A 25,565-nucleotide genomic window follows, 5' to 3' on the forward strand; every position below is an offset into this window, starting at 1 on the left:
ATATAGGGGCAGTGCGGTGGCTCTGTAGCTCAGGATCTGTGCCTGTGGCTGAAAAGTTGCCGGTTTGTATCAAGCGGCCGGCAGAGGAATCCTACTCTGCTGGGCCCCTGAGCAAGGCCCTTAACCCCAGCTGCTCCAGGGGTGCCGTATAAATAGCCGACCCTGCGTTCTGACCCCTAGCTTCTCTCCCTGTCTGTGTGTCTCATGGAGAGCAAGCTGGGGTCTGAGAAAAGACACATTCCTAATGCAGGAAATTGTATAGGGCCAATAAAGTGATCTGATCTCTATCTTTAATCTTATCTTTATCTATGTATCTGTTCTGTGATGGACTGACGTCTCATACGAGGTGGATCCTGCCTTGTGCCCGTTGCTTACTAGAGTAGGCTCTGGACCTTCCTTATTTCCTAATTCTGTGGTGTACGAATTAACAGCAGTGGCCCGGAGGAATGTACTGCATTGTACTCCATTTAAAATATATATTTTTCCTTTTTTCGGGTTGAAAAAGTTACAAAACAGAGTGGACCGATACATCGACCACTTCACTTTGGACAAAGAGCTGAGCGAGAGAGGATCTCTCATCATTCATCTTTACAAGGTATGATCGTTAGGTGCTGCAAATAAGATGATATGATCATATTTCATTGTCTGGTTTCTCAGAAATTTGTCTTGCATTGAAACGGCTGTGCCTTACACACACAGAAAATTACAGTACATCCAGACAATGCAATCAAACGATATTCCATAACAGACATCTACACATCTTCATTTCATATCACTCCTACAGGAGTCAACACAGCTAAACCTGCAAATTTACTCCACTCACAATTATATTAAGCCTGCTGTATGTACTTACACATTACATGCTGCACATGATCAGCACTTTCCCCATAAGCCTTTCCTCATTTATTGTGAAGTCATTTACTGATTGAGTAGTTTAACTGAGTACTGGATAAAATAATTCCTTATTTTTTGCTCTGGAGTGAGGGACTCTAAAATATATGTTTGAAGGCATGGATTGATATTCCCACAATACTATTAACGTAAGCAGTTTGAATTGTGGTTGAGCGTTCTGGCGCACTATGGCTGCCGTCGCATCATCCCGGTGGGGCTGCACACTGGTGGTGGAGGAGGGGAGCCCCCACTACCTGTAAAGCGCTTTGAGTGGAGTGTCCAGAAAAGCGCTATGTAAGTGTAAGCAATTATTTTTATTATCATTATTATTATTAGTTGCAGCCCCACCATCTTAAATATACATATATCTTTTCAATAATAGATGCACAGAACGCACTGCATGAAACTTTGTACCACAGAACTGACAGACTCGGAGAGACCCCGACCATATCTGCCTCAAACGAGCTGCAAATCCAACACAATTATAACTACAGTACAGCAGTAAGAAATGGAATGCATGGACTTTTCAGATGCTATGAACGGCAGATATCTTGCAGTTTTGTCGGTGAGCTCAACAGGATAATTACAACCTCCGGTTGCAAAAGGTGTCGCCACTTTGGATTTCTGTCCTCCTGACAGGTTCTGAGAGAGAGACAGTGCCTCTCCATCACTCTACACCAGACGTTACAAGTGGAGCTCATCCAGCCTTCCGGTGTGACGATCTATGAGTATTACGCCAGTGGTAAGGGCACAATAACCCCTTCTCTCCAGAGTTACGGTTTCAGCAACTGAAGTTGCTAAAAGTGTAGGTGTATGAATGAATAACCTCCAGTTTTAGTTTATTATATCGGGCATTCCCAATGCGGAACCTGAAGGGCTGGTTTGTCTGAAGGTTTTCATTCCAGCTCAGCTCTTATTGAGCTGGACCATCTGGTACCTGTCTCAACTGGAGCCGTTTCACATCTTCTCCCAGATCTTCAGGTCCTGGTGCTTTAGAGAGACCTGGAAAACCTGTGGATGCAGTGGCCCTTCCAGGACAAGGACTGGATAGCCCTGATTTAAACTATGTGGCAACCAGGGGTTGGGAACCATAACAGGATCTTTAAACACCATTCGCTTCCAAATAATACAGCCGCAATCTTCGCTTCCTCTGCTGGGAGTGATCCCATTTCAAGTTCCGAAGCCTGGTGTTGTCTGTGATGAATCACAATATATGCAGACTCTGGAATTAAGCTGCAATTCCAAGTGCATGTATCCTCTGATGCCCTAAGCAGTGCACTGACCAACATCAGAGCTGCAGGTAACAAAGACTTTGTCCCCAGATATGGGAATTTTCGACACTGTCTTTTCACAACTTGCAAAGAGAACAAAGAATGGGGAGCTCACACAAGGAAATCTGACCCACAATGTTGCAGGTTTTGCAAAAGTGAAAGTCAAATCCAGTACAGAGATGGAACTTAGCCGTATCTTTTTCCATATTGACAGCAACCAAATGCAGCCACAGCTATTTTAAGGGTAATTCACTCATCACCCAGTCACTTAGGTCCTGTAACTGTAGCGAGACCCACCAGATTCAGCCATGATGCCTGATGATTGAAAATGTCCTCAACATAAACCTGACTTACATAAAATGTTCCAGTAGTTTCCATATAACAAAAGTTCTCAAGATACAAAAATTAGTCAACGACCTTATGGCTCCTCCTAACACCTTTCACCCCTTCCTCATCTGAAAATTGCGCCCACATCTACCACCACATTCTTTTCTGTTTCTGACACAAGTGGTGTGAAAAGGTCTAAACACATACTTGGTTAAATGTGTTGCTGTTAAATACCATGAAGATGCGCTTGTTTCCCTACTGGCTATTATCCTGGGTCCATCATGTTAAAAGAAATCCCTACAAGAGTTAACTTCAGGTTTTGTTCAGTTGCATACGCTCCAAATTGACCAGCACTTTTTTTTTTACCAACCTTACATGTAGTTTCCGAATTCCACCGTACGAAAGGCGAGCTTATGGCTGACTGAGCCCATGTAGATTCCACAATAAACTTCGCCGGGCGTAAAAATGAAACGCGTTTTCACGTTGGTTTCGTTAGCAAAACAAAAAGGGAAAAAGGGAGTTTTCCACAATACCAAAACTATTCCACAAAGCTGAAATAAACTAAACTCTACGCAAGCACGTCAGAAACCGTGAGGCCCTAATGATCATTTTTTTAATTGAAAACGGAAACTTCAAAAATTTACGTAAATGAACATCAGTGATTGGTTGACAAATCAGGCCGTCTTAAAGGCATACACGCAATTTACGTAAATAACAAAACAAAGTAGTTATTTTTTCAAATAACAGAACATCAGCATATTCACAGGAATATTTTTTAAAAGAATATAACCCAAAATTTAAAATACCACCACCTGGCTTCTACACTTACAGTTCTGTTGGGTTTTTTTCAGATGTTTGCTCTATCTGTATATACAGTAACATGTAAATCTGTCTTTTTAGATATCCGCTGCACGAAGTTCTATCACCCACTCAAGAAGCAGGCCCAACTAGGGAGGATCTGCAGGGACAGTGTTTGTCGATGTGCCGAAGGTACGACCCAGTCGGCCAAGGAAGAGCATTAAACTCCAAAAGCATGCTGGAAGTCTATGGACTACATCATATCACAAGATTCGATAAGAGCTGATAATGACCAACTCATCTCTGGGAAGGTTTTATGAAATAAAGGTTGCGGACCCCTGTGATCTGTAATGCAAGGAAGGACAGTTCCAGTTCTTCAGAGTGGGAACCTGCAAGTTTTAGAGATGTTTATTGTTTCCAATAGCCAGAGGTCGACACCTCATGCCACGTATCGAAAATCTGAAATTCCCCCAGTGAAAACTATGGGAACATCCCAGTGGAGATACGGTCCCAGGATGTGCTGCACATGAAGGAAGGCCCTCATCCCTGCCTTCCTGCAGGCTTGGATCAGCAGGGATTTCTGTACTAGAGTTGGTGTCCAGTCAAGGCCAGAGAGAAGCCTTTCTAAAAAGCCTTCCCAACTGTCCTGTAGCATATTAACAATTAAGATTAAGATTAAACATCATTTTATTGTCTATATACAATTTCTTGCATCAGGAATTTGTCTTTTCGTATACCCCAGCTTGCTCTCCACGAGACACACAGACAGGAAGAGAAGCTTGGGGTCAGAGCGCAGGGTCAGCCATTTATACAGCACCTCTGGAGCAGTTGGGGTTAAGGGCCTTGCTCAGGGGCCCAACAGAGTAGGATTCCTCTGTAGGCCACAGGATTTGAACTGCATTGCTGCTACAGCTGGAGTGAAGACACCCTCAGCCCCATGAAGAACCAGAATTGTGCATCAACTCTCAGGGATAATTGGTAGAACAGCTGAAATAACTAACAGGTAAAATTAGAAATGAATGATTCGTGATTTCTTTCTCTCTACAGAAAGCTGTAGTGCACTGAAGAAGAAGAAGGATGAGGAAATTACTGTGGATAGCCGATTGATTACAGCGTGTGCTGCTACAAACTATGGTACCACAACTTTTAATCTTGACCTTTTGCCTTTTGAATCTGGAGTAGGGAAGTACAAATAACTGGTCTCTGAACAACATAACCTGCTATAGACTTGGAAACGTGGTAAAAGGTTCTTTGTCACAGAGAATGAAACTAAACACATGCCTCAGTGGGTCTTTGTTATTTGGAGATGGAACACATCTGTTAACTTGGTATGACAGTATACTGTCAATGGCAATCAAACAAATTTTTATATCACATCGTTACTAACGTGCAATTCATGCACAGTTCTGATGATAAAGTGTCTACTAATGCCAGTGTACAATGCTAAGTTTAAAGGATTCGCTTAAAGGAGTTCTGTTTACTCAATGAGTAGCAATGAGTAGCTTCATTTACATTAAAAAACAAAATGATCAATGAGTTTAAGTCCCATTAAAAGAGCACGAAAGCCCCCATCTCTCTAGAATCAGGACTGCTGATGCTAACATTCAAGTTAACACTTTGTTTGGCTTTTATTGAATGTTTGGACACAATGCATTTGGGATTCCATGTTGAGCTACTGTAATTATTACCATACCTGTTTAATTGCACTGCAGAAGAATGCATGGAGTACTCCACTCTTACAGCAAGAATCAGGCACCACAGATCTGTGCAGTGCCCATCTCTCAATTTCCCAAATGAGAGACCACATGGTCTATACATGTACTCAGTTCTATATGAATGTGTAACTGTAGGTATATGTTTGCAGAGTGATCTCTACTGACATATGTGAGTACTTCTGCATTTTAGAAGCCATTTTTGTTGTGTTTTCTCTGCAGTTTTTAAAGCCAAATTAATCAAGAGAAACCCTTCCAACAGCTATGAGGAATACATCATGGAGATTGAAGCCGTCTTGAAACAAGGTAACTTTCTTCCCTCTCAGGCCTGCAATGGCTGACTCAGTGTCCTGTGCAGATGCTTTGTCAGACAAACCAAATGCCGTTAATCTAAATGAGTAGCACTGTCAGTTGTATTGTCTTGTTTACTGGCTTACCTTTTAAATTGGCTCGGTTCCCAGAGGAACAGAATGTGAAAACGTTATGTATACTGATGGAAAAAAGAAATGCTCATTTTCTGGAATGAGAATACTGTAGTTATAGCTTTTGTACTTTCTACTTTCACAAAAAAGTTTTCATTTGGTTTTAAGCCCTCTGACCAGCAATACAGCTTGTGCAGTGAGGCATTGCAACTTGGCAATCATACGAAAGCTCATTAGGTGCACTTTCACCCAATGAGGTCCAGGTGGAAGAATGCCTGATCAGGTCACCTTTAAAAAGGCCTTCATTCAAAGCTTAGGTCACTACAAGAAAAAGGCCACACTTAGTCAGTTTTCTGTGATTTCCATAATGCCTTGAATGTCACCAGAAGCAAGGGAGAGGGCCATTAGCATGCTGCAGGCAGGCATGTCATGTGCCAGCGTTGCCAGACACTATGGAGTAAGCCGCTCCACTGTGTCCCGACTCCAGAGAAGGTTTCAGCAGACCGGCAGGACAGATGACTGTCCAAGATCCGGTCGCCCTCGAGTGACCACACCAGAGCAGGACCGACGCATCAGACTGGTGTCCATCTGAGAGATCGTTTCAGATCTGCCATCCGTACTGCTGCTGAAACTGCCGGCAGACACAATGCCCGCATCAGTGACAGGACAGTGAGGCTCCATGCTGCTGGCCTCAGAGCAAGGCGACCTGTCAGAGGCCCTCTGCTCACACCTCCTAGACGTCACACCCGACTGGCTTGGGCCAGACAGAGGCTGCGATGGACTCGTCAGCAGTGCCATCAGGTCCTCTTCACGGATGGGTCACTCTTCAGCCTGTTCCACACAGATGGGGGGGCCAGAGTGTGGAGGAGGAAAAGGTGTTGCCTTTCTTTTTTCCATCCGTATAGATTTTTTCCTTTACATCCTTTAATGAGGGGCTGGACATCTTGGGGGGCTAGGGGATAAGTAATCAGCCTCTAACTAAGCTCAGAAGCTGTGCTTACAGACAACCTGCACAGTCTGAGCCTCCACTGCGTGCAGCCGGCACTGTGATCAGTAGCATCACTGCTGTCCTTAAAGAGAGAGGGCATGTCTTTTCACAGGAGACGAGCTGTTCAAGACACCCATTCAAAGAATGTTCCTCTCTCACGTGGCCTGCAGAGAAGCTCTGGGCCTGAGAGAGGGGCAGAAGTATTTCATCATCGGACGGCCGCAGGATCAGTTGCGTCCGAAGACAGATACGGATCCGTGAGTTGCTTTTCTTTCAATAACAGGGAACGTGCCAGTTGCCGTTCTCTTTTCTACTCTCCCTGTTAAGAAGTTGGATCATGTTGATCCAACTTCCAAATCAAGTTTGATCGAACATGGTGCCAGAGATTGGCAACATGTTCCATGTGGCTCTTTAGGAGCATAAAGGCACGAACGCCTAGACTCAGCTTCTTCCCTCAAGCTCTCAGATTACTGAACTCTACCCATACCACTGGCTCACAATGGTGTTTTTTTGTATTATGTTATTTAACTTGTTGTTGTTGTTGTTGCCACTGTTGTGTGTTTTTGTTTTGGTGATTCCTTGATGTCTTTGCATTGGAGCACACATTCAAATAAGCATCTCATTGCACTTGTGCAGATGGCAATAAACTCTACTCTGGAATTCCCAAAAGGCTCATCACCTTGTTTAATGACACCCTCAGGCCAGCAGGGGGAGCATGAGAGCAGGGCCAGTTTTCTCTTTATACACCAGACTTAGTCAAGTTTTACATGAACAAACAGTAGTGACACTATGAGTCATCGTGTTCTTCTGGTGTTCATGGTGTTCTTGTGATGTCATGTCAGGAGGTGTGATGTCATCTCTTAATGGCATGCTCAAGAGCACCTAGAACCCCACATGAATTGCTGGTGTGTAATTAGGCTAGAAATTTTATTTTCCTAGGTTGCAGTTAAGAAGGTCAGTACTGTATCCCAGCACAGTGTCCTTCAGACGAGCTGCAAAACTGATTATGTCACACAGGAGCTCCATATGCTGAAGTGCTCTCAATCAAACACACAATAAATAACTCAACATGTTCATTTTACATTCATCCTGCAGTCCAGCACTGCTCTCACACAAATTATTTTAGTGTCCTGAATGAAGCCGATACCTAAAAAAAATAATCCCATAAAATCAAATGTTTTTTTGACTTTTAGCTACATATACATCCTGGGGTCAGAAACTTGGATCGAGTGGTGGCCGGAAGGACCAGACTGTCAATCCAGTGAACACGAGAGCACCTGTGAAGATCTTGCGGTTGTTAGCAGTGAGCTTGGTTATGGATGTCCTTCCTGATCGACTCTCTCACCAAGCTGTTCAGTAGTACTATTCAGTGAAACGCCGGTAACTAAAAAGGGCTTGTTCTGACATTTAATTATTGTTCTCAAACATCATAGAAATAAAATTCTGTAGAGTATCATCAAGATGTTTAATCACACCTATTTACTCTACCCATGTCACGAGTTTGGTATAGACTTATTAGCAATGCTACATGCCGCCCTCTAGTGGCCAGTGTTGTAGAATTCTGCTTTTGTCTTTCAATTTCTATCTACATCCCTTTGGATCGTGGGTCTCCAATCCTTGTGCTGGACAGGTGTGTTTCTTTACAGGTTTCACTGCAGCAAAGCTCTCAATGATGTAAATTAGCTCCTGATTCTTAATTAGACTGTTAACCAAAGTTCAACACTCTGTGCAAGCATATATGAAATGTCTCCGTTATGGTTATAAGATAAGATCACTTTATTGGCCATACACAATTTCGCATGCCCCAACTTGCTCTCCATGAGACACAGACTGGGAGAGAAGCTTGAGGTTAGAGCGCAAGGTCAGCCATTCATACAGCACCCTTGGAACAGCTGGGGTTAAGGGCCTTGCTGAGGGGCCCAGCAGAGTAGGATTCCTCTGCTGGTCACAGGATTTGAACCAGCGACCTTCCAGCCACGGGTGCAGATCCTTAGCCGCAGTACCACTGCTCCGCCCTTTTTCTTAATAAAATAAAAAATTATAGAATTTTATTATATTAAACAAAGTGTCTTTCCCACCACATACTGTGCAGTAATGGTGCTGTCTGACACAGTTAAACTGTTATAAGTACAGTATTTCTAATTCTGCCTTTACAAAAATTAACTATAAAAGTAGCCATTAGCTTGGGTCTTTCTACAGCATATCCTGGACCACGTGTACTGCCAGTAGGCAAACAATGGACACGTTCTCCATTTCTCCTCCTCCTCCATTTCTCCACATGCTGGCTGTGGTCCCTGCTCTAAAATCAGACAGAACCAGGCTCTCTGGACAAACTGTATGTCCCAGAAAAAAAGAAACAGAACCCAGCCTCCTATCCGATCCACTGGTGAAAGGCGCCTGTTGCCCAGCTGTACGTGCGGGACTCAAGAATAGTGTCAATGTCTTTGCAAGTCTGCAACAGCAGTCTGTTTGCAATCGTGAGTGGTGTTGTAAAGAGCATCCACATGTGTTTCTTCCCATCTTCCTGAAAGTCCTCTGTCCCCAGAAGGGCAGGAGTGACAATGACAGGGATCTCCAAATCCGATCCCTGCCGGATGATTTCCTGTCTCTTAGTGACAAATAAAGCACCTTGCATCATCATTCCAGCTGACCACGGAAGAGCACAGAATAAACATGTACATGCAATCGCCAAAAACCAGGACATATTAAAAAAAACATACTGTTTGAAAGGATCATTTAACTGATTCTCTTTATTTCTTCAATTTAATTTTAGTCAAAGTGGCAACCTGTATACAACTCACTGCTTGGAAAATATGCATTGTAAAGAGATCAAGAAAGGCATCAGAAGGCTTCCTGTCCCGGAACTGTGGAGCAAATCGAGTCTTTCTGTCCCGCAGGGGGCTGGATCATTCCAGATTCATGCAGTGAGCAGGCCCTCTGGTTTAAACACCGGTTCCAGCCCCCTGCCTCCATTTCAGAGTCCTTTTGAATCTCTGTTTCGGAAAACAGCAACATCCACGCTGAGATCAGTTCTGAAAGACCACACCCTGTCGCCACAAAACACAGCAACGCTTTCAACTGGGAATTATCCCCTGTTACAGTATTTCGCACTGCAAAGCCTAGAGCAGTGGTGGCCAGTCCTGGTCCTGGTGACTCACACACCTGGTTTCCAGTCCATCCCACCTTCATGACATAATTGAAGCCCTATTTGATCCAAGAAGTTGCTTCATTGTGATATTTGGATTTTGTTTCTAGTCACAAGTGTGGGATATTAGTTCCCTTACAAAATACAAAGGTTAGCGCTCCAGCTGGGCACAAACAGTTCAGATGAGCCTTATTACTAAGTCAATGAAGGGTTTGATGGTGTAACTGAGGGCTTGACTGGGACATAAACTACCAAGGTCAGCAGGACCACGATTGGGAACCACAGGCCTAGAAAGAAATAAGGATGCAAGAAAAAAAGAAGCACATCAAACTTGGTAATTACAGCAATCATCCACAATAATAATCATTCCTTATGTTCATACAATCCTTCACACCCCAGAGGATTCCAAAGGGTGTAGGAGTGTACCCACCACACCCACCACTAAAGTCCAGCCCCCGCCCCCAGCGTGGACCCCCATCCCCCAGGGGCTGGATCAGGCTGGATTCAAACAGGGAAGCCCACGCCCCCCCACCCGCCGCCCCCATTTAAGGGTCAGCCTCGGGAGAAAAGGACGACATCCACGCCGCGCTCGGCTCAGAAAGATCACAAAGTGGGAGGAAGGCGTGAGGCCGCCGTTCTGCCCCGTCAGCCCCACTATGCAGAGGGGAGAGCGAGAAAGGGCTCCACTGACGGAATCGAGCCTGTTCCCACACAACAAGATGAACACCCCCAGCCCCACTGTATGGAAGAGTGCCATGGGATTGCCGAAGGGTATAGGTGCAGTGTGCCCTCCCTCTCCCAGTGTGTTTCAGATGCCATGCAGACTATCCATGCCAGCCTCTGCCGGCCTGGGGCACCGGCAGCCTCACTGCCGCAGCCGAGTGGGCAGGAGGAGGATGCAGGCCCGGATGTCGGTGTTGGGCCCCGGCATCTTGCCCATGGACTCCCAGCGGTCGGCGCCAGGGTCGTAGCGGTGCACCAGGGTGGACTCGCTGTAGTCCTCCTGGCAGTACCCGCCCAGGATGTAGAGCTTGCCCTCCAGCACAGCTGAGGCAGCGTTGACGTGGGGCAGGCGCAAGGAGGCGAAGCGTGCCCAGGCGTCGGTGTGGGGGTCGTAGGCCTCGCAGTCCAGCTGGTCAGTGTAGAACTCCCCCAGGGCTTTGACTCCGCCGGCCACGTACAGCCGGCCGCCCAGCGTCTCCATCACGTGCTCGGCCCGCTCCTGGGTCATGGAGGCAAGGTAGGTGGTGCCCGTCTCCGGGTGATAGTGGAACAGGGACACCAGGCACTGGTACCTGCAGTTGAAGCCTCCCGAGACGTAGATCTCGCCCTCCCACGTGGAGACCGCCTGTCCACTCATGGCCTGGTCCAGAGGCTGGGCAAACCTTGATCGGGCAGCGAGAAGAGACAGATCAAAACGGTAACGTCTCGAGAGGACGACCTCCTCAAAGAGGGGACGGAAAACTGAGAGATAAGGGGCCAGACCCAAGGGATCGTTATTAGCCCAGGGCTCACGCACTGCGTCCCGAGCAAAAGAGAAAATTGAGACCAGGGATGGATCACTTGCATTGCAGCTCTACGTCACATCGGGTTGGAAGGAAGTGATCCCAGCAAAAGTTGTGTTTGACCTAGTCTTAGAGTGATCAAGATTATTTCTTCTGAAAGCTCATGGGGGAGGTAATTATGAGACAGGATGCAGGCTACAATCCTAAGTAGGCTTGGAAAGGGAGGGGGGAAGGCGGATTAGATCATACATTATAGATTTAGATTTTGATTGTACATTATAGATTTAGGTGGGTAGCTGCGTCAGCATGCGTAGGCTGCAAAGGAACAAGTAATAGGTTTATTCCATGCTGAAAAAAAGAAGAAAGAGAACACAACGTTTCGGCCGTGGAGCCTTGAAGAAACGTTGTGTTCTCTTTCTTCTTTTTTTCAGCATGGAATAAACCTATTACTTGTTCCATTATAGATTTAGCCTAGGTGACCCATCGGTCACATGGATGTACAGAAGGATCCCCACACCTAGTCATCAGAGGCAACAAAGTGACCAGCAGGATGTGATGGTGGTTTGTGATTTTAAGTCCCAAGCAGCCCCAGCCTTCTGAAGTGATCAAAATGAGCTTTGATTAAACCTCCTAAGGCAGTGGGCTTTAAGGGAATTCGCCGATCCTGCTGGGATGTCTATAGACTGACCTTGGGAGACCTTGTCTAGCATCCCTGCAGACCTGTTCTCTCATCGGGCTCTTCTTACCTCCAACGGTCCGAGATGGGGTCGTAGCACTCCACGCTGTCCAGGTTGTGCTCAGTGTCTCTGTCCCCTCCCAGGACGTAGATCAGCCCGCCCCGCACCGCCACAGAGCTGTAGTTGCGTGGCTCCTGCATGTCTGCCAGCCGCTGCCAGCTCTCCTCGCAGGGATCGTACCTGGGAGCGCAGCAGGTTGAGAACCGCGAAGCTGTGGGCTGAGCCTGCCCCCTCTGCCTCAGTGATCTGTGATCTCTCTGTCTACCTGTCTACTCACCTGTCTATCCAATCTACTGCCTGTCTGCCCATCTATTTGCTTATCTGTCTGTCCCTCCATCCATCCATCTGCCTGCCTGTCAGTTTGTATAACTGTCTGTGTCTTCGGTCTGCCCTTCTATCTGCCTGTATCTCACCGCTGCAATCTCAGCACTGAACATTCACAAAGCCTTGGCCTAAAATCGCAGTCCTTAACAGACGCAGGTGAATGATACAGTTGGACCCTCACGGGACTTCACTGGCTGCATTTCAAGTGAAGGCACACTAAGCCATATTACAAGCATTTGAGACAGAAAGCTTGATTGTCTTGGTTGAAATGATACTTTTAGAACTTATGAAATAATCTCAATTCTGAGCCTGGGGTGCTGTGTGTACAGTGTGTTCTCCCTGTGTCGTACACATGGGTTTCCTTCCACAGGCCAAAGACATACTGGTAGGTTAACTGGCTTCTGGGAAGATTGACCTTTGTTTTCAATGTAGTTGTGTCTGCCCAGCAATAGACTGGCATCCTGTCCACCTTTTACCCTGCCTTCTGCCCATTGCCTGCTGGCTGGCTGTACCTCCCCCTGGCCCTGTACTGGATAGGGTGGATTGTAAAATAGATGGATAGATAAAAAGGAAGGAAGCATTCATCTGAGACAGCGGACTCACCGGTAAGCAGATTTCAGAACATCGCACTGGCCATAGAAGTGGCTGCCGCCGAACACGTACAGTCGGTTGTCCAGCACGGCCAGCCCGTGCCTGAAGCGCGCCGGCGCGGGCATTGCCACCAGTTGGCGCCACTCGATCTCCTTCACCAGCCCCGTGACGGTGCGCAGCGCGTTGGCGAACCACAGGTCCCGGCTCGGCGTGCGCTGCCCGAAGTCCGGGGCCAGAGTGTCGCCGCCCACCAGCACCAGGGTCTCGTGGGGCTGGCGGACCCGGCAGGGCTTCTTGGAGCGCTCGGCGGTGAAACCGAACTCCCGGAGAGCGGCCTGGTACAGCTCCACCGAGCCCTCCTGCTCCATGGCCATTTCGACCGCCCGGACTTCCCTGAATTCCCGGAAGGTCATCAGGGGGAAGCGGACCAGTTTCATCAGCTGCTCGGCCAGGCCCAGCCGCTCCCCGGGATCCGCCTGGATCCAGTTCACCACGACGCGGAACACGGCCAGCTCGCTGGGGGCACAGAGGGAGTCCTGCGCCAGGTACCGGCTCACCCGTTCGGGGCCCAGGTCCTGGAACTTGGGCGACAGGCCCACCTCCTGGAAGTTGCGCAGCACAAAGTCGTCGGCCTGGGCCCGCAGCTCTGCCATTCCATAAGCCTCGGCGAAGGCCGCCACGTCCAGGCAGGAGCTGACGTCCATCTCCCGGCGCAGGAAGCCCAGGCAGAGCGGCAGGGCGGCCCGGGCCTGCAGCTGCAGGGCGCAGTGGGTCAGCTCGAAGACGGTGCCCCAGCCCAGCTCCAGGGCCCCGCTGTAGAGGCAAGACAGGAGGGCGGACAGCTCGCGGGGGGCCGGGGACAGCAGGGTCACCGAGCTCTGGCTGGACTCCCGCATCCCGCTGGAGAACATGCCCCTGAAGTAGTCGCTGCCGGCCGCCAGCATGACCCTGTGCGCTGAGAGAGAGGATAGAGGGGGGGTCGAATCAAACGACCAGGGCTCTCTGGGCTCTCGGCAAGCTCTCGCAGCCTGAACCCGTGATTAGAAAGGTCACGCCTCGCTAGCGTGACCCCCACGCGGGGATCAGATAACATGATCGATTGAATGCAGAGTTACTGATACTCTGTGGGCAGAGCCAGTCTTGCTAGTCATGCCCCCGATCACCTCGGAGATCGGCGTGGAAGTGGGGAGACGCTACGCCACTCTAATTACCGTGGAAAGATCTGCCGTCCACCTCCAGGACCACGTCGCAGCCCAGCCCCTCCGCCCACAGCTCGGCAATGGATAAGAGGTTCCCCAGGGCCCGGTCGCCCCCTTCCCGGCCAACCTGCTGTTTCTCGCGCCGGCGGCACAGCTCCAGCACCCTGGGGGCTCCGAGCGTTTCTGCGGCGGCTCGGACCGCAGCCACAGCGGTGTCCCCGTCCAGCCTAGCGATGTCGCCCGTATAGGCGAACTCCAGCACGGCGGCCAGCCCGGCACTGCCCGTCCCGGTGTCCAGGAAGAGCCCCTGGGCCCCGGCACCGCCGCTGCTGCCGCCGCCGCCGCCGCAGCGAAGGCGATCCCTGACGAGGGAGCACACCGCTGCCACCACGGGGGCGTGAACTTCCCAGCATTCCCCTGCAGTGTCCCGGAGCGAGAGGTCGGTGAGGAGGCGCGCCCGTCGGAATTCCTCCAGGACCCGGAACAGCTCGACGGGGTAGCCCTCGTTCCGGCACACCTTCGGCGGTTTCTCCCCCTCCTCTTCCTCCTCCAACCTGTCAGCCGGCACTTGGCCTTTCAGCCAGGAGGGCAATCCAGACGCCATGGCTGCTGCGCGCTCCGCTTTGTCCCACGCTGGCTGGATTCCGGGGGAAGAAAGCTCTGCAAGTTCTGGGGATAAAAGCCCACGCTTTGAAAAAAACAAGATCAGATGTTCTCTCAGGGTGAGGAGTGCATGATCTGCTTTTAAGCGATCACATCCAAAGTGCCTTTCGGGCCTAGTGATCAGGCAATTCAAGAAAATTCCTTTTCAGTTAAAGCCCGAGTGTTACCTGATGAGCCAATAGTATTTCCCTTGCGGTTTGTTTGTTTTTTGGGGGCAGAGAGTGACACGCAGTTGTTCCCAGAAGAAGAAAAAAAAAGAAACAAATCTCGGAAAAACAAGAACAGTATTTTGATCTGCAGAGAACGATCTCTAGAGAGGCACCATTCCCCTTCTCCCTCCACGTATGCACTGCAGCGAACACAAACAACAGCTCCTGGACCCCAGACGTCAACAAGCATCTAGAAATAGCCCCGGGCGCAGCAGGTCGGGTTGCGCTGGGAAATTCACCCTTGGCCTTGGCTCTTCCTCCAGGTGCTGGAGTGCAGCACGCTGGCCGGAGGTCAGTTCCTGGACCACGCGCGTCCGCGGCAGGGCCGATCCTGACCCGTTCGTCTGCCCCCTCTCCTCTCCACCTGCAGCATGGGGGGGCCCTGAGGACAGGCTGTCCTGAAGCCGACCCCAAGTCAGACAAGTAAACAAGCCTCTATAAATAGCCGGTGTCAAATAAGTGGGATCGATCCCCTTGCAGGCAGCCTCTGGACACTGCACAGGGAAGCCGAAGGGTGAGACGAGAGACACACGTTGAATTTGAGCTTGGATCGCTCTCCCCGTGTAAATAAATACTGATGGGGGCACCCTTATGGTACAGGAATCCCCAGGATGGTAAGCTCCCAACTAGGAAGCAGCAGTCGCCCAAAATAAAGGCAGCTGTGGAACGAGAGAGGCAGGAGACTGGAACCACAGCTCAGTAGTTTATTGCCCTCTTTAGATCCATGGGCATCCTGGCCACTCTGGACGAGCAGCAAAGCAAGGAGAGGGAGAAGAAAAGGGAACCCCTATTTCCAGAGGAGGGAAAAGGGGGAGATGAGTCCACAGTATTGAAGGTTCGGGGTCATGTGCTCAGGCTGCCAGGGCAGCCTGCTGCCGGAACGCTACAAGGTAGTTCATTTATTACCCTCCTGAGTACTGATCCCATGTCAGGGCTGCTTTGCGATAACCTTAGTAGCAGTGCCCTGTAGGAATGGGCACTCCAAAACCAGAGGGGGCATCAGACCCAGACGCTGTGGTGGGGGGGGTTCTGCTGCCTTCCTAATGGAAGTACCGAGCACTCCTGCAGACAGGCATCCCTGAGAAAATCAGTGCCAACGTGGGGGTGGCAACGTGCATGCTCCACCCAGAAGGACACCCCCAGTCTGGAATCGAACCCAGGCTTCCAAGCTGCACTAATACTAATATTAGAATAACTTGGATTGTTCCTACCTACAGCGGTTCCTTATCTGGTGGTCCCTTTCTCGTATCTCGCTGCAGGGGAGAGACGGAGGCTGTGCCACTCACTCTCCTTCTCCTTTACTGCAGCCAGGCACAAAGACGGACCGCGTCATCTTACCCAGCCTGCCCTCGGCTCCAGGTGGAGGCACAAAGAGCGGGGAGCAGGGAGTTAATTTGTCATCAGACACTTCGCACCAGGCAAAACAAAACTGCTTCCGACTTCCAGTCTGGCTGAACTTTGTCCCTGCAGGGGCTGGGCGTGGAAGGGCCGAGGTGTGCTCTCGGCTGGAAATCAGGCACGCTCACTGCAGGCACGGATTTCTCACCTTTTCCCACATTGTTATGGTTTGAAAGGGACGTTCTGCCGCTTCCCAGCACCAGCGGATATCACATGCGGTAAGTTTGGAAACGCGTGCGGCAGTTTGTCTTCTCAAGCTGTAGGGAGCTGTGTTTTGGCTGACGGCCAAAGGACAGCGTTCTCCAGTACAGGCCTGATATCATCCTGGGTGTGTTTGTGTGTGGGAGGGGGGTGACCGAGGGGTGTTAAAGTGTTTCTGACTGTTGAAGGCAGAAAGTGGGAATTCTTGGGTTAGATTTGTTATGTTAGGGAAGAGTGTTTCCCTTATAACAGAGTATTTGTCACAGTGCAACAGAAAGTGCATCTCTGTTTTGGTTCTCCCTGCCTGCATTGGGGCCAGGTCTATGTCCAGGCTGTGGTCATTGAGCCTGTCCTCTATGGAGAACCAGGCCTGCCTGTGTCCAGTTTCTATGTCCAGGCTGTGGTCACTGAGCCTGTCCTTTCTGGACAGTCAGGTCTGCCTGTGTCCAGTTTCTATGTCCAGGCTGTGGTCACTGAGCCTGTCCTCTCTGGATAGTCAGGTCTGTGTCTGTGTCCAGTTTCTGTGTCTAGGCTGTAATCACTGAGGCTGTCCTCATTGAGCAACCAGGTCTGTTTGTGTCTAGTTTCTGTGTCCAGGCTGTGGTCACTGAGCCTGTCCCCTCTGGACAGCCAGGTCTACCTGTGTCCAGTTTGTGTGTCCAGGCTGTTGTCACTGAGCCTGTCCTCTCTGGACAGCCAGGTCTGTATCTGTGTCCAGCTGCTATAGCCAGACTAACCAGAGTGGTCACTGAACTGTCAGGATCTGTTTCTAATTATCCTTGTCCCACAGTCAGCCAGGATGTCTCCTTCTTCTCATTTGAGTTCTGTTTGAGCTTGCGTGTCCCAGTGGGTATAGTTCACTCTGGTTTTTGGTGTCTCTCTCAACCTCTCTCAACCTCTCTCAAGCTCTCTCTTTCAGAGCCGTTCAGATGACCCACAATATGTTCCAGGAGGGGCTGTATCATGTCTTCTTTAAGGAGAAGCCCAGCAGAGCCACAGCCCCACAGTGCGGCACTCCTGAGCAGCTGAGGGAGGCCAGGATGGCCCACTGGTTTGGGACAGTGGTCAACTCCCGACTCCTTGTCACTGGGGTAAGACTGACCCACCTCGATGCAACACCCATCCCACAGTAAATACAACACAGCATTTTCACTTGCTTGACCTTAATTTACCTGACTGTTACTTCATGGAAACCCTCACGTGAGCTAAAATATCGTCTGAACTACAGTGTGTGGATTTATTTTGGGTTTCCTCAGCGCAACTGAGACATGGAGCCAACAAGGCTAAAATGAGGACAGGACCTCAGCCGAGGTTTCAGATCATAAGGAGGGAGGTCATTGGAAAAGTCAGCACATAGGACAGCATTCCTTCAAAATCAGTGGTTTGACACTAGCACCTCTTACTGGTCGGGGTAGGGTACTGCCCAGTAGTACAGTATAAACCCAGCAGAAGGAAATTTCCTCTACAGGAAGCTGTATGTATGAGGCCTGGCTGGGGTATGGGGACACAGGAAATAGGGATAAAGCCAAACTTCCTGTTCCTGTTGGCTCATTTCCCGACTCACTGGAAATAGTTCCTTCTCTCCCCTCCCCAGTCAGGACTTGGGCTCTGTCTCCTCCTGCCTGACCTCCTGCCCCTTCCCCTCCTCCTTTCCATCCTCCCCACCCCCCTCACCAAATATCCCCACCAACATCCCCCTCCCTCCCGCCTCAGCCGCCTGTCCTCGGTCTCTCCTTTCCTCCCTCCATCGAGAGACGGGAGAGTACCAGCACTTCCTCTGTCCCCCCCTCCCTCCGCCCGCAGGTCGTCCAGATCGTCAGCGCCGTGGCAACCGTGCTCAGCACCGTCTCCTACGCCTGCATGGACTTCGGCTGCGCCGTGTCCGTGGCCACCCCGGTGTGGTGCGGGATGCTTGTGAGTCCGACGCCCGCGCTACCTGACGGGCTCCCTCCTGGTCCGCAGCTGCACGGCCTCCTCTCCTGCTGGGGCCACAGAGGACAACAACACCCCTCTTTCCATCCATCCATCCATCTTCTCACCACTTAATTCAGTTCAGGGTCATGGGGGGCGGTGCCACACAACCGGAGCAATGTCAGATACACCCTGCAGGGGGCGCCAGTCCATCGCAGAGCACACACACACTCACACCAGGGCCAGTTTGCCCAGCAGCCAATTAACCCACCAGCCTGTCTTTGGACTTTGCACTGCCTGTGTCCAGCCAGGCTGTGGTCACTGAGCTGTCAGGATCAGTTTTTCAATTGCCCTCGTCAGATAGTCAGCCAGGACGTGTGCTCATAGAAAAGGTTTGTGTTCTGCTTGTGTGTGCGTAGTCCCGGTGGGTAGAGTTGGCTCAGGTTTGTGGTCTCTCTCTCTCTGACCTCTTAAAACCTCTTACTGCTCAGAGCCTGGGGGAAAACCAGAGGAAACGTACAGTATGCAAACAATTAAATTCACTTCAAGCTTTCCTAGGGGAAATTCGTTTTACGGCACACTCAAACACAACACAATGACAAATACACATCATCAGAAGAGAAGAGAATACAGTGTGTTACAGGAGAAAAGAAACAAGAGGCAAGGTAGTTACTCTGCATTGTTTAAGGGTGTGACTGCAGTGGGGATGAAAGATTTCCTGAGTCTGTTGGTTTTACACCTGGGGGCACAGAGGCGTCTCCCAAGTGTGAATTCGCAGTGGAGGGGGTGAGACACACACTCCCTGATGCTTTTGGCTTTCTGAGTCACCCTCTGTTTGTAAAGGATGCTTAAGTTGATTTGATTATGCCCGATTATTTTGCCACTTATATTCACTAATTTACCCAGTCTATTACAATTACCAGTACTTACAGTATGTTGCCAAACCAACACGTGAAGCAGTATGTTAAGACACTTTCAATGAATGATTTGTAGAAAAGTGTCAGGATAGTTTTATCCACCTTAAAGTAGCTGAGTTTTCTAAGAAAGAAGAGTCTCTGTTGGCCTTTTTGATACATAGTGTCACAACATTTGTCCCATTTCAGGTTTGTGTCAATGACCAGTCCCAAGTACTCATAGTCATCGACAATTTCAACAGGCTGAACATCAATTGTAGTGGGTTGAGGGGGTGTGGTATTTTTCCTAATATCAATAACCAGTTCCTTTGTTTTTGAAACATTTAACTTTAGGGAGAACGTGTTGCACCAGTTAGTAAAACCATTTAGAATGGGCCCATGATGGTACTCTGTGTCTCCTTTAATAAACTGACCAGGGCTGTGTCATCAGCAAACTTAATGAGATGTCATTATCTCATTAAGTTATCTCATAACAAGGGGAGAACATGCAAACTCCACCAAGAGTCCACACCCCAAGCCTGGAATGTAACTCGGGGTCCAGCACTGTGCCAGTGTGCCATCTCCTTTTCAATATTATTCAGTGAAATATTTCATATAACTCACTGCATGATCACTCCAGATGTGCACTTAGTGTGTGCAATAAGAATCCGGTGGACACCTGGAGTGCAGACCTTATCACACTGTGGCCTTGTGTTTCCTGCAGTATCTGGCAACTGGGAGTTTTGCGATTGAAGTGCAGAGGAAACCCAAGAAAGTTAAGGTGAGTGTCTGGTGTACTGGTCAGTCTGCTCTCTACCTGTCCGCTGATGTGCTTGTACACCTGTAGTGTCAGAGGAGTTGAGTGAATGTTTTCCCCTCTGCGGGTGAGTTAGGGACTGAGGCACAGCTGCAGAAGATCCTACCGGCTGCTGCTGTCTATTTTCAATCAGAGTCCCTTGGGATCTTCTTATTGTTTCCCCATGAATACATTTCCCTCTCTCTCTCCGTCTCCAGGAGTCACCCTATCTGCTATTTAATCAGGTCGTGAGAACCTGATCAGGAAAAAAACCTTTCGAAAAATGTCTGAAACACTCTTCTTCTGCCTGTCTGCCTCACTCCAAACCCCAACATCCATTCAATTCGATTCAGTGCAATTCAAGGTGCTTTATTGACATGACCAATGAGTAAAACCAGTGGTGCCTGCACCACCAGAAGAAAATCAGAAGAACACACATTACTTTTCTGAGTGCAGCACTCTTTACTTTCATTGTTTCCCTCTTCCACGCAACACAGAGAAACTTAAGGTAATCACATATGTAAGAACACATGCCTCTATACACAGTTAAAATGATGTGAAAATGCCAATGGAATAAATACAATTAACATTAAAAAAATCTACAGACATTTACAATAAAGACACAATCATAAGATATTTACATATAAACATATGCAGCATTATTGGGAGACAGGCTCACTGTTCCTCAGGCTGGGACAGGAGATCACATACTGGGCTGCCTCCTCCCTCCCCCAGTAAGATTGGGACTTGTGACTCTGGTGTGGGAATCATTAAGCTGCTACTGGGGACAAGAACTATCGGCCTTATGCTTAAGCTCTCTTTCTGAGCCGTATCATACTAGAACAAACGGTGTAATACATTTTTTAAATATTTTTAGAAGCAGATTCAAGCAGGACAATGACAGTGATGATACTGTCTTTTAGGTGACCACTCTGATGGGGCTGAATATTTTCAGCCTGCTGTTGGGGCTGTGTGCAATGATTACCTACGGCCTGCAGATGGCGACAGAGCCCAAGAAGCTCAACAGAGAGCAGGTGAACTTCTCTCCCTTTGTCCCTTCCGCACTGAGCTTCTCCGACTGTCTTCCCATGCCCTTGCCTTGTACATCTCCTGATATTTGATTGTGTCACTAATCCATTGCAGTGCTCCATTGCACCTCAGAGCTCTTACCCAGGAAAATGTCAGCATTGTCAATCAAGGGATTATCATAGCATAACATAACATCACTTTATTGGCCATATACAATTTCTTGCATTTGGAATGTGTCTTTTCACAGACCCCAGCTTGCTCCCAATGAGACACACAGACTGGGAGAGAGAAGCCTGGGGTCAGAGCACAGGGCCAGCCATTTATACAGCTGGGGTTGAGGATCTTGCTCAGGGGCCCAACGGAGTAGGATTCCTCTGCCGGCTGTGGGATTTGAACCGGCAACTTTCTAGCCACAGGCGCAGATGCCACCGCTCCGCCCCGTGGAAGCATGGAATAGGAAAGCACAGTAAAAGCTTTGTGCAGAGCCATTTAAATAAACATGTCAACTACAGAAGGAATGAATGTTTCCCATGTGAATCCCTCAAGAAAATGGGAGTACTGTGCAATGAAATGTAAGGGTATTACACCAGAGGTCTGGCCAAATTTCCCAGTCATGGCCTCCTAATAATCCCCAGAGTACTGGAGCATCATCCACGTGGGGCTACATTGGTGGCGGTAGTGGGATTCCCCATTTCCTGTAATGCGCTCTGAGTGGAGTGTCTAGAAAAGCACTATAAGAAGGTAGTGTTATTATTATTTCTCTCTTATTTTTTTTTTGTTGTTGTTGGGGTGCTGTGCAGAAAATCGGCGCTTATGTGGCAAAGGGCAGCAGTATTCTGTTCACGGTACAGAGCCTGGTCGCCTCTTTGTACACCCTGTTTCTGATCTGGCAAGGAGTCAGCCGATACACCATGAACTACCGCTCCACCTACAGCCGCGTGCCACAGGTGAGCCCGGGGAATCGGAGTCTTCATCTCCAACCCCCCCCCCACTCCTCTTCCGTCCCACAGGAGTCGTCGCTGGTAGGGAGCGGAGTTGGGGAGTCACCTCCCCACCCTGCCCCCACGCCCAGCGCCATCAGCTACAGCTCGGGGAAAGAAAATGACAAACGTTGCCAATTTCATCTCTGAGTATCTTCCACCATTCAGGCACTGATTAACACGTGAAATCCAACCTTCCTGCTTCTGCCTGACTCCCATGGGCTTAAACAGCTCAATTAGATGCTTGCTTTTCAGGCATCCCCTCACTGGCCTGGTCTAAAGGTCCTAGTATCTATCTTACTGTCTGACTCTCCATGGGCATTGAAAATCCCAGGGCGTTTCTCTAAAAAAATAGGGGTGTTACCCCAGTGTCCTGGCCAAATTTCCCCCTGGTCTTTACCAATCATGGCCTCCTAATAATCCCCCTCTCTGAACTGGCTTCATCACTCTGCTCTCCTCCCCACTGAGAGCTGGTGTGGTGGGAGTACTGGAGCATCATCCAGGTGGGGCTGCACACTGGTGGTGGTAGTGGGATTCCCCATTACCTGTAAAGTGCTTTGAGTGGAGTGTCCAGAAAAGGGCTATATAAGTGTAGAGGGACTTATTCTTCCATCATCTGCAAGATTGAGGCTGCCCAGAGGCAGGGCTGCATGCCTTAGTTCTGAAACACCCGAGAGTACTCACCCTATTCTTCAGACACTCCCTTGGTATCTAGGCAGATCCCTAGAAACACAATGACAATCCATCTATTGTGACGTCACCCTAACTGTCGCATGCTAATGGAAAACCAGTCTTGAACATCTTTCCCTGTAGCATTTCATACACTCCTGAATTTTAGGAAAAAAAAATCAGCCCTGTTCTGTCAGTCACGTCACTGGTTCAGCCGTGAAAAGGACAGATCACAGAGCACGGCTTCCCATCCCTGGTAATGGTAATCTCCCACAGCCGGTTCTCGCTCCAGGCGAGCTCTGCCCTTCATTCCACCTTTAATTGACCTAGCAAGTCGTTCAATTGGACAACATTTTTTCTTTCCTGCTCAGCAGTGGGAGATCTGAAGTTATTTCTGAACGGCGTTAGTTAAAGGGCAGGTCTCAGAACTGAAGCCAGTGAAAATCACCATCTAGAATTAGATGGTAAATGTGGGTGCCTGGGACAACCGCCGGGGACCCCAAGTCTAGATTACCCTTATCCTCACACACCTTTTATCTTTTACCTTTTTTGCACAATAAGAAGCGATTTCCTCCTCAGCAGAGAGGGCGAATGGTTTTTTAAAAAAAAAACATTTGAAATGTCAAGATCTCCTACAAATTCTGCGGCCGATGTACAGTCCACAAATCGATACATCAGGAGATTCTCTTTATCTTTTCGTTTCTTTTCCTAGGACATGGAGGAAAACAGTGACAATGTGTTAGACACCGGCGAATTCAGTCTCTGAAAACTGCAAACTCCGAAAGACTGTTCTAATTTATTTGCTGAGAAGGGTTTCACACACCAATAGACATCCGTACCTTTAATTGGACATTTTACTGCACAGCTTATTAGAGTAAAGGCTGCTTTAAAGAAATCCGTGCCCTAGTCTGAGAAAAGCTGATGTAATGGGATATCTGGTTCGTCAGCAAGGCCAGGAAGTTTTGTGCTGTGGTTTAGTTCCCTGTGTCCAGGTTTTAAAACAGATTCAGAAGAAGGAAGAAAGGTTAATGCTTTCTAATACAAATGAGTAATAAATCCTTTCTTAACCCTAATTATCCGATATATAGTAGGGTAAATGAGCATATGATGAGCACATTGTAAGTTAACCACAACTTGTTTTGTTATAAGTATTTATAAAGAATATTGTAAATATCATTATAGATCCTTTCGTGGCCAGCTGCTGTAACACACTTTTTATCAGGAGGTCATTGTCACTTAACGTCAGATGAATATGAAAAAGCACCTTGTAATGCTCTGTATTACACTGTTAATAAATCAGGATATAAAGACACAGCTGAGGTGACTGTTTTTTTTGGAGAAAAGAGCAAGACAAGAACGAGATGGAGGAAACAAATGAACAGGCCCTTGAACTGGTTCTGCCCAAGGCGGGGCATTGTGGGATATCGTCTGAGTGGTGCTCTCAGATTGAAGCGGACGCTGGATGGGGGGTTTCTCTATCCTGCGTAACCTCCTTCTCCACAAACTCCGTCACCTTCCACACAGTCTGTCCCGTCAGCGCAGTAACAGACAAGAGCACATGGGAATTGCCCTGTGCTTGACGGAGTGTCTAAAAAATGCTGGGAGAGTTGCCGCCTAGGGGCTGAACATGATAGGATCGCATAAATATAGAAGAGAAGGTGGAATGAGATCCTTTGGTCAGGACCAGAGCCACTACTTTACACAGAGGGAGGTGGGGGTGGGGAACAAGCTGCCCAGCCATGTTGTTGAAGCCGATACCCTGGCCTCTCTCCAGACACAGCAGGATGAGGTCCTCCAGTCAATGAAGGAGGCTCTTCTTTACACAGAGGGTGGTGGGGGTGTGGAACAAGCTGCCCAGTCATGTTATTGAAGCTGATACCCTGGCCTCTCTCCAAAAAAGCACCTGGTAGAGATCCTCTGGTAAGAAAAACAGTTTTTTGGATAGCACACAGGTAGGTGAAGCCCTTCTGTCCTCTTTAGTTATAGCTGTAAGAGGGCATGTGGGGAAGACCGGAAAAGTTTGTCAAAAGAATGTTGCCCCTGGCAAACAGTAGACATAGGGGACTGTCCCAATCTGCCCGTAATATCAGCCAGCGCTAAAGCCTCTATCAGTGAGGCAGGGTTTTCACATTTTGCATATGGACATAAGAAAGATTACAAACGAAAAGAGGCCATTTAGCCTATTGAGATTGTTCGGTTCTTAATAGTTTATCTATTATCTAGCAGGATCTAATCCAGCTGTGCCTGTAGAGAAGCCAGGGTATCTGCTTCAACAGTAAGGCTGGGTGGCTTGTTCCACACCCCCACCACCCTCTGCGTAAAGGCAGGTAAGACTGCATGCGTTAGCTGTTCTGGTTTTTAAATGCACTTCTCCGTAGATTTTACTTGTGCCCTCTTTCTCGTGTTTCACTGAAGTCCGCTGGGTGAATGCTGTCAAAGCCTTTGAGGAATGTGAATACTGTACTTGGATCAAGTCTCCTTGTAATCCTCTCTGTGCAAGAGTCAGAAGGAAAACACAATCACATTAAGTGTTTCCTATTTCCTTACGTTCTTATCATGAGATGCGTGGACAGTATGTCCGAAAAAATATCAACAATTTTCCGGACGGTTTCTCTACCTGTTACTCCATTTCCCACTGTCTATTCTCTGAGATGCCGAAAAGCCCAGACAACTCAGGACAACATAGCAGTTCCCACATTTTCGAGGTAAGGAAAGCAGCAAAACACGGAATCCCCTCCACACTGAACAAATGTCCCCACACTGACTCCCTGACTACATGAACACTTTGTAAAACATTTTGAAAACTTCTCTGAGGAATACCTGTCTGTAGATACGAAGGGCAATTTACGCCAATGTTGAATGCTTTTTATTATTATTATTGTTGTTGTTATTAAGTTATTACACAC

General features: G+C 48.6%; 3 protein-coding genes across 5 annotated transcripts in view; 2 read left to right on the top strand and 1 right to left on the bottom strand.

Moving 5' to 3' along the window:
- Nucleotides 1-7,869, top strand: part of LOC148833597 (complement C3-like) — a 38,943-nt gene extending 31,074 nt beyond the window's left edge. Inside the window, exons 35-41 of one of the 2 annotated variants that reach the window (XM_088916283.1) lie at nucleotides 506-595; nucleotides 1,531-1,633; nucleotides 3,390-3,479; nucleotides 4,335-4,421; nucleotides 5,222-5,305; nucleotides 6,522-6,666; nucleotides 7,603-7,869. In XM_088916283.1, the coding sequence (XP_088772409.1) occupies nucleotides 506-595; nucleotides 1,531-1,633; nucleotides 3,390-3,479; nucleotides 4,335-4,421; nucleotides 5,222-5,305; nucleotides 6,522-6,666; nucleotides 7,603-7,741 (738 nt within the window). In that variant the 3' untranslated portion in view covers nucleotides 7,742-7,869. The other variant, XM_088916284.1, reaches the window with a different exon arrangement.
- Nucleotides 7,870-9,131: 1,262 nt separating this feature from the next.
- On the bottom strand, nucleotides 9,132-16,278 carry LOC148833598 (kelch-like protein 33). 2 transcript variants are annotated; one of them, XM_088916287.1, is made up of 5 exons: nucleotides 15,994-16,278; nucleotides 13,923-14,579; nucleotides 12,724-13,666; nucleotides 11,806-11,976; nucleotides 9,132-10,939 (listed from the first exon to the last, which is right to left on the bottom strand). In XM_088916287.1, the coding sequence occupies exons 2-5, from the start codon at nucleotides 14,512-14,514 to the stop codon at nucleotides 10,420-10,422; spliced, it is 2,226 nt and encodes a 741-aa protein (XP_088772413.1). In that variant the 5' UTR covers nucleotides 14,515-14,579; nucleotides 15,994-16,278; the 3' UTR covers nucleotides 9,132-10,419. The 2 variants fall into 2 exon arrangements, with proteins under 2 accessions (XP_088772413.1, XP_088772412.1); XM_088916286.1 differs by having other exon boundaries at nucleotides 13,923-16,278.
- On the top strand, nucleotides 16,193-23,971 carry tmem253 (transmembrane protein 253). The gene is made up of 7 exons (XM_088916289.1): nucleotides 16,193-16,398; nucleotides 17,288-17,472; nucleotides 18,185-18,295; nucleotides 19,910-19,966; nucleotides 20,905-21,015; nucleotides 21,811-21,957; nucleotides 23,372-23,971. The coding sequence occupies exons 2-7, from the start codon at nucleotides 17,311-17,313 to the stop codon at nucleotides 23,423-23,425; spliced, it is 642 nt and encodes a 213-aa protein (XP_088772415.1). The 5' UTR covers nucleotides 16,193-16,398; nucleotides 17,288-17,310; the 3' UTR covers nucleotides 23,426-23,971.
- The last annotated feature ends 1,594 nt before the right edge of the window (nucleotides 23,972-25,565 follow it).

The sequence above is a fragment of the Atractosteus spatula genome, chromosome 5, assembly GCF_055471065.1.
Source record: "Atractosteus spatula isolate fAtrSpa1 chromosome 5, fAtrSpa1.hap1, whole genome shotgun sequence".
Classification (NCBI taxonomy): domain Eukaryota; kingdom Metazoa; phylum Chordata; class Actinopteri; order Semionotiformes; family Lepisosteidae; genus Atractosteus; species Atractosteus spatula.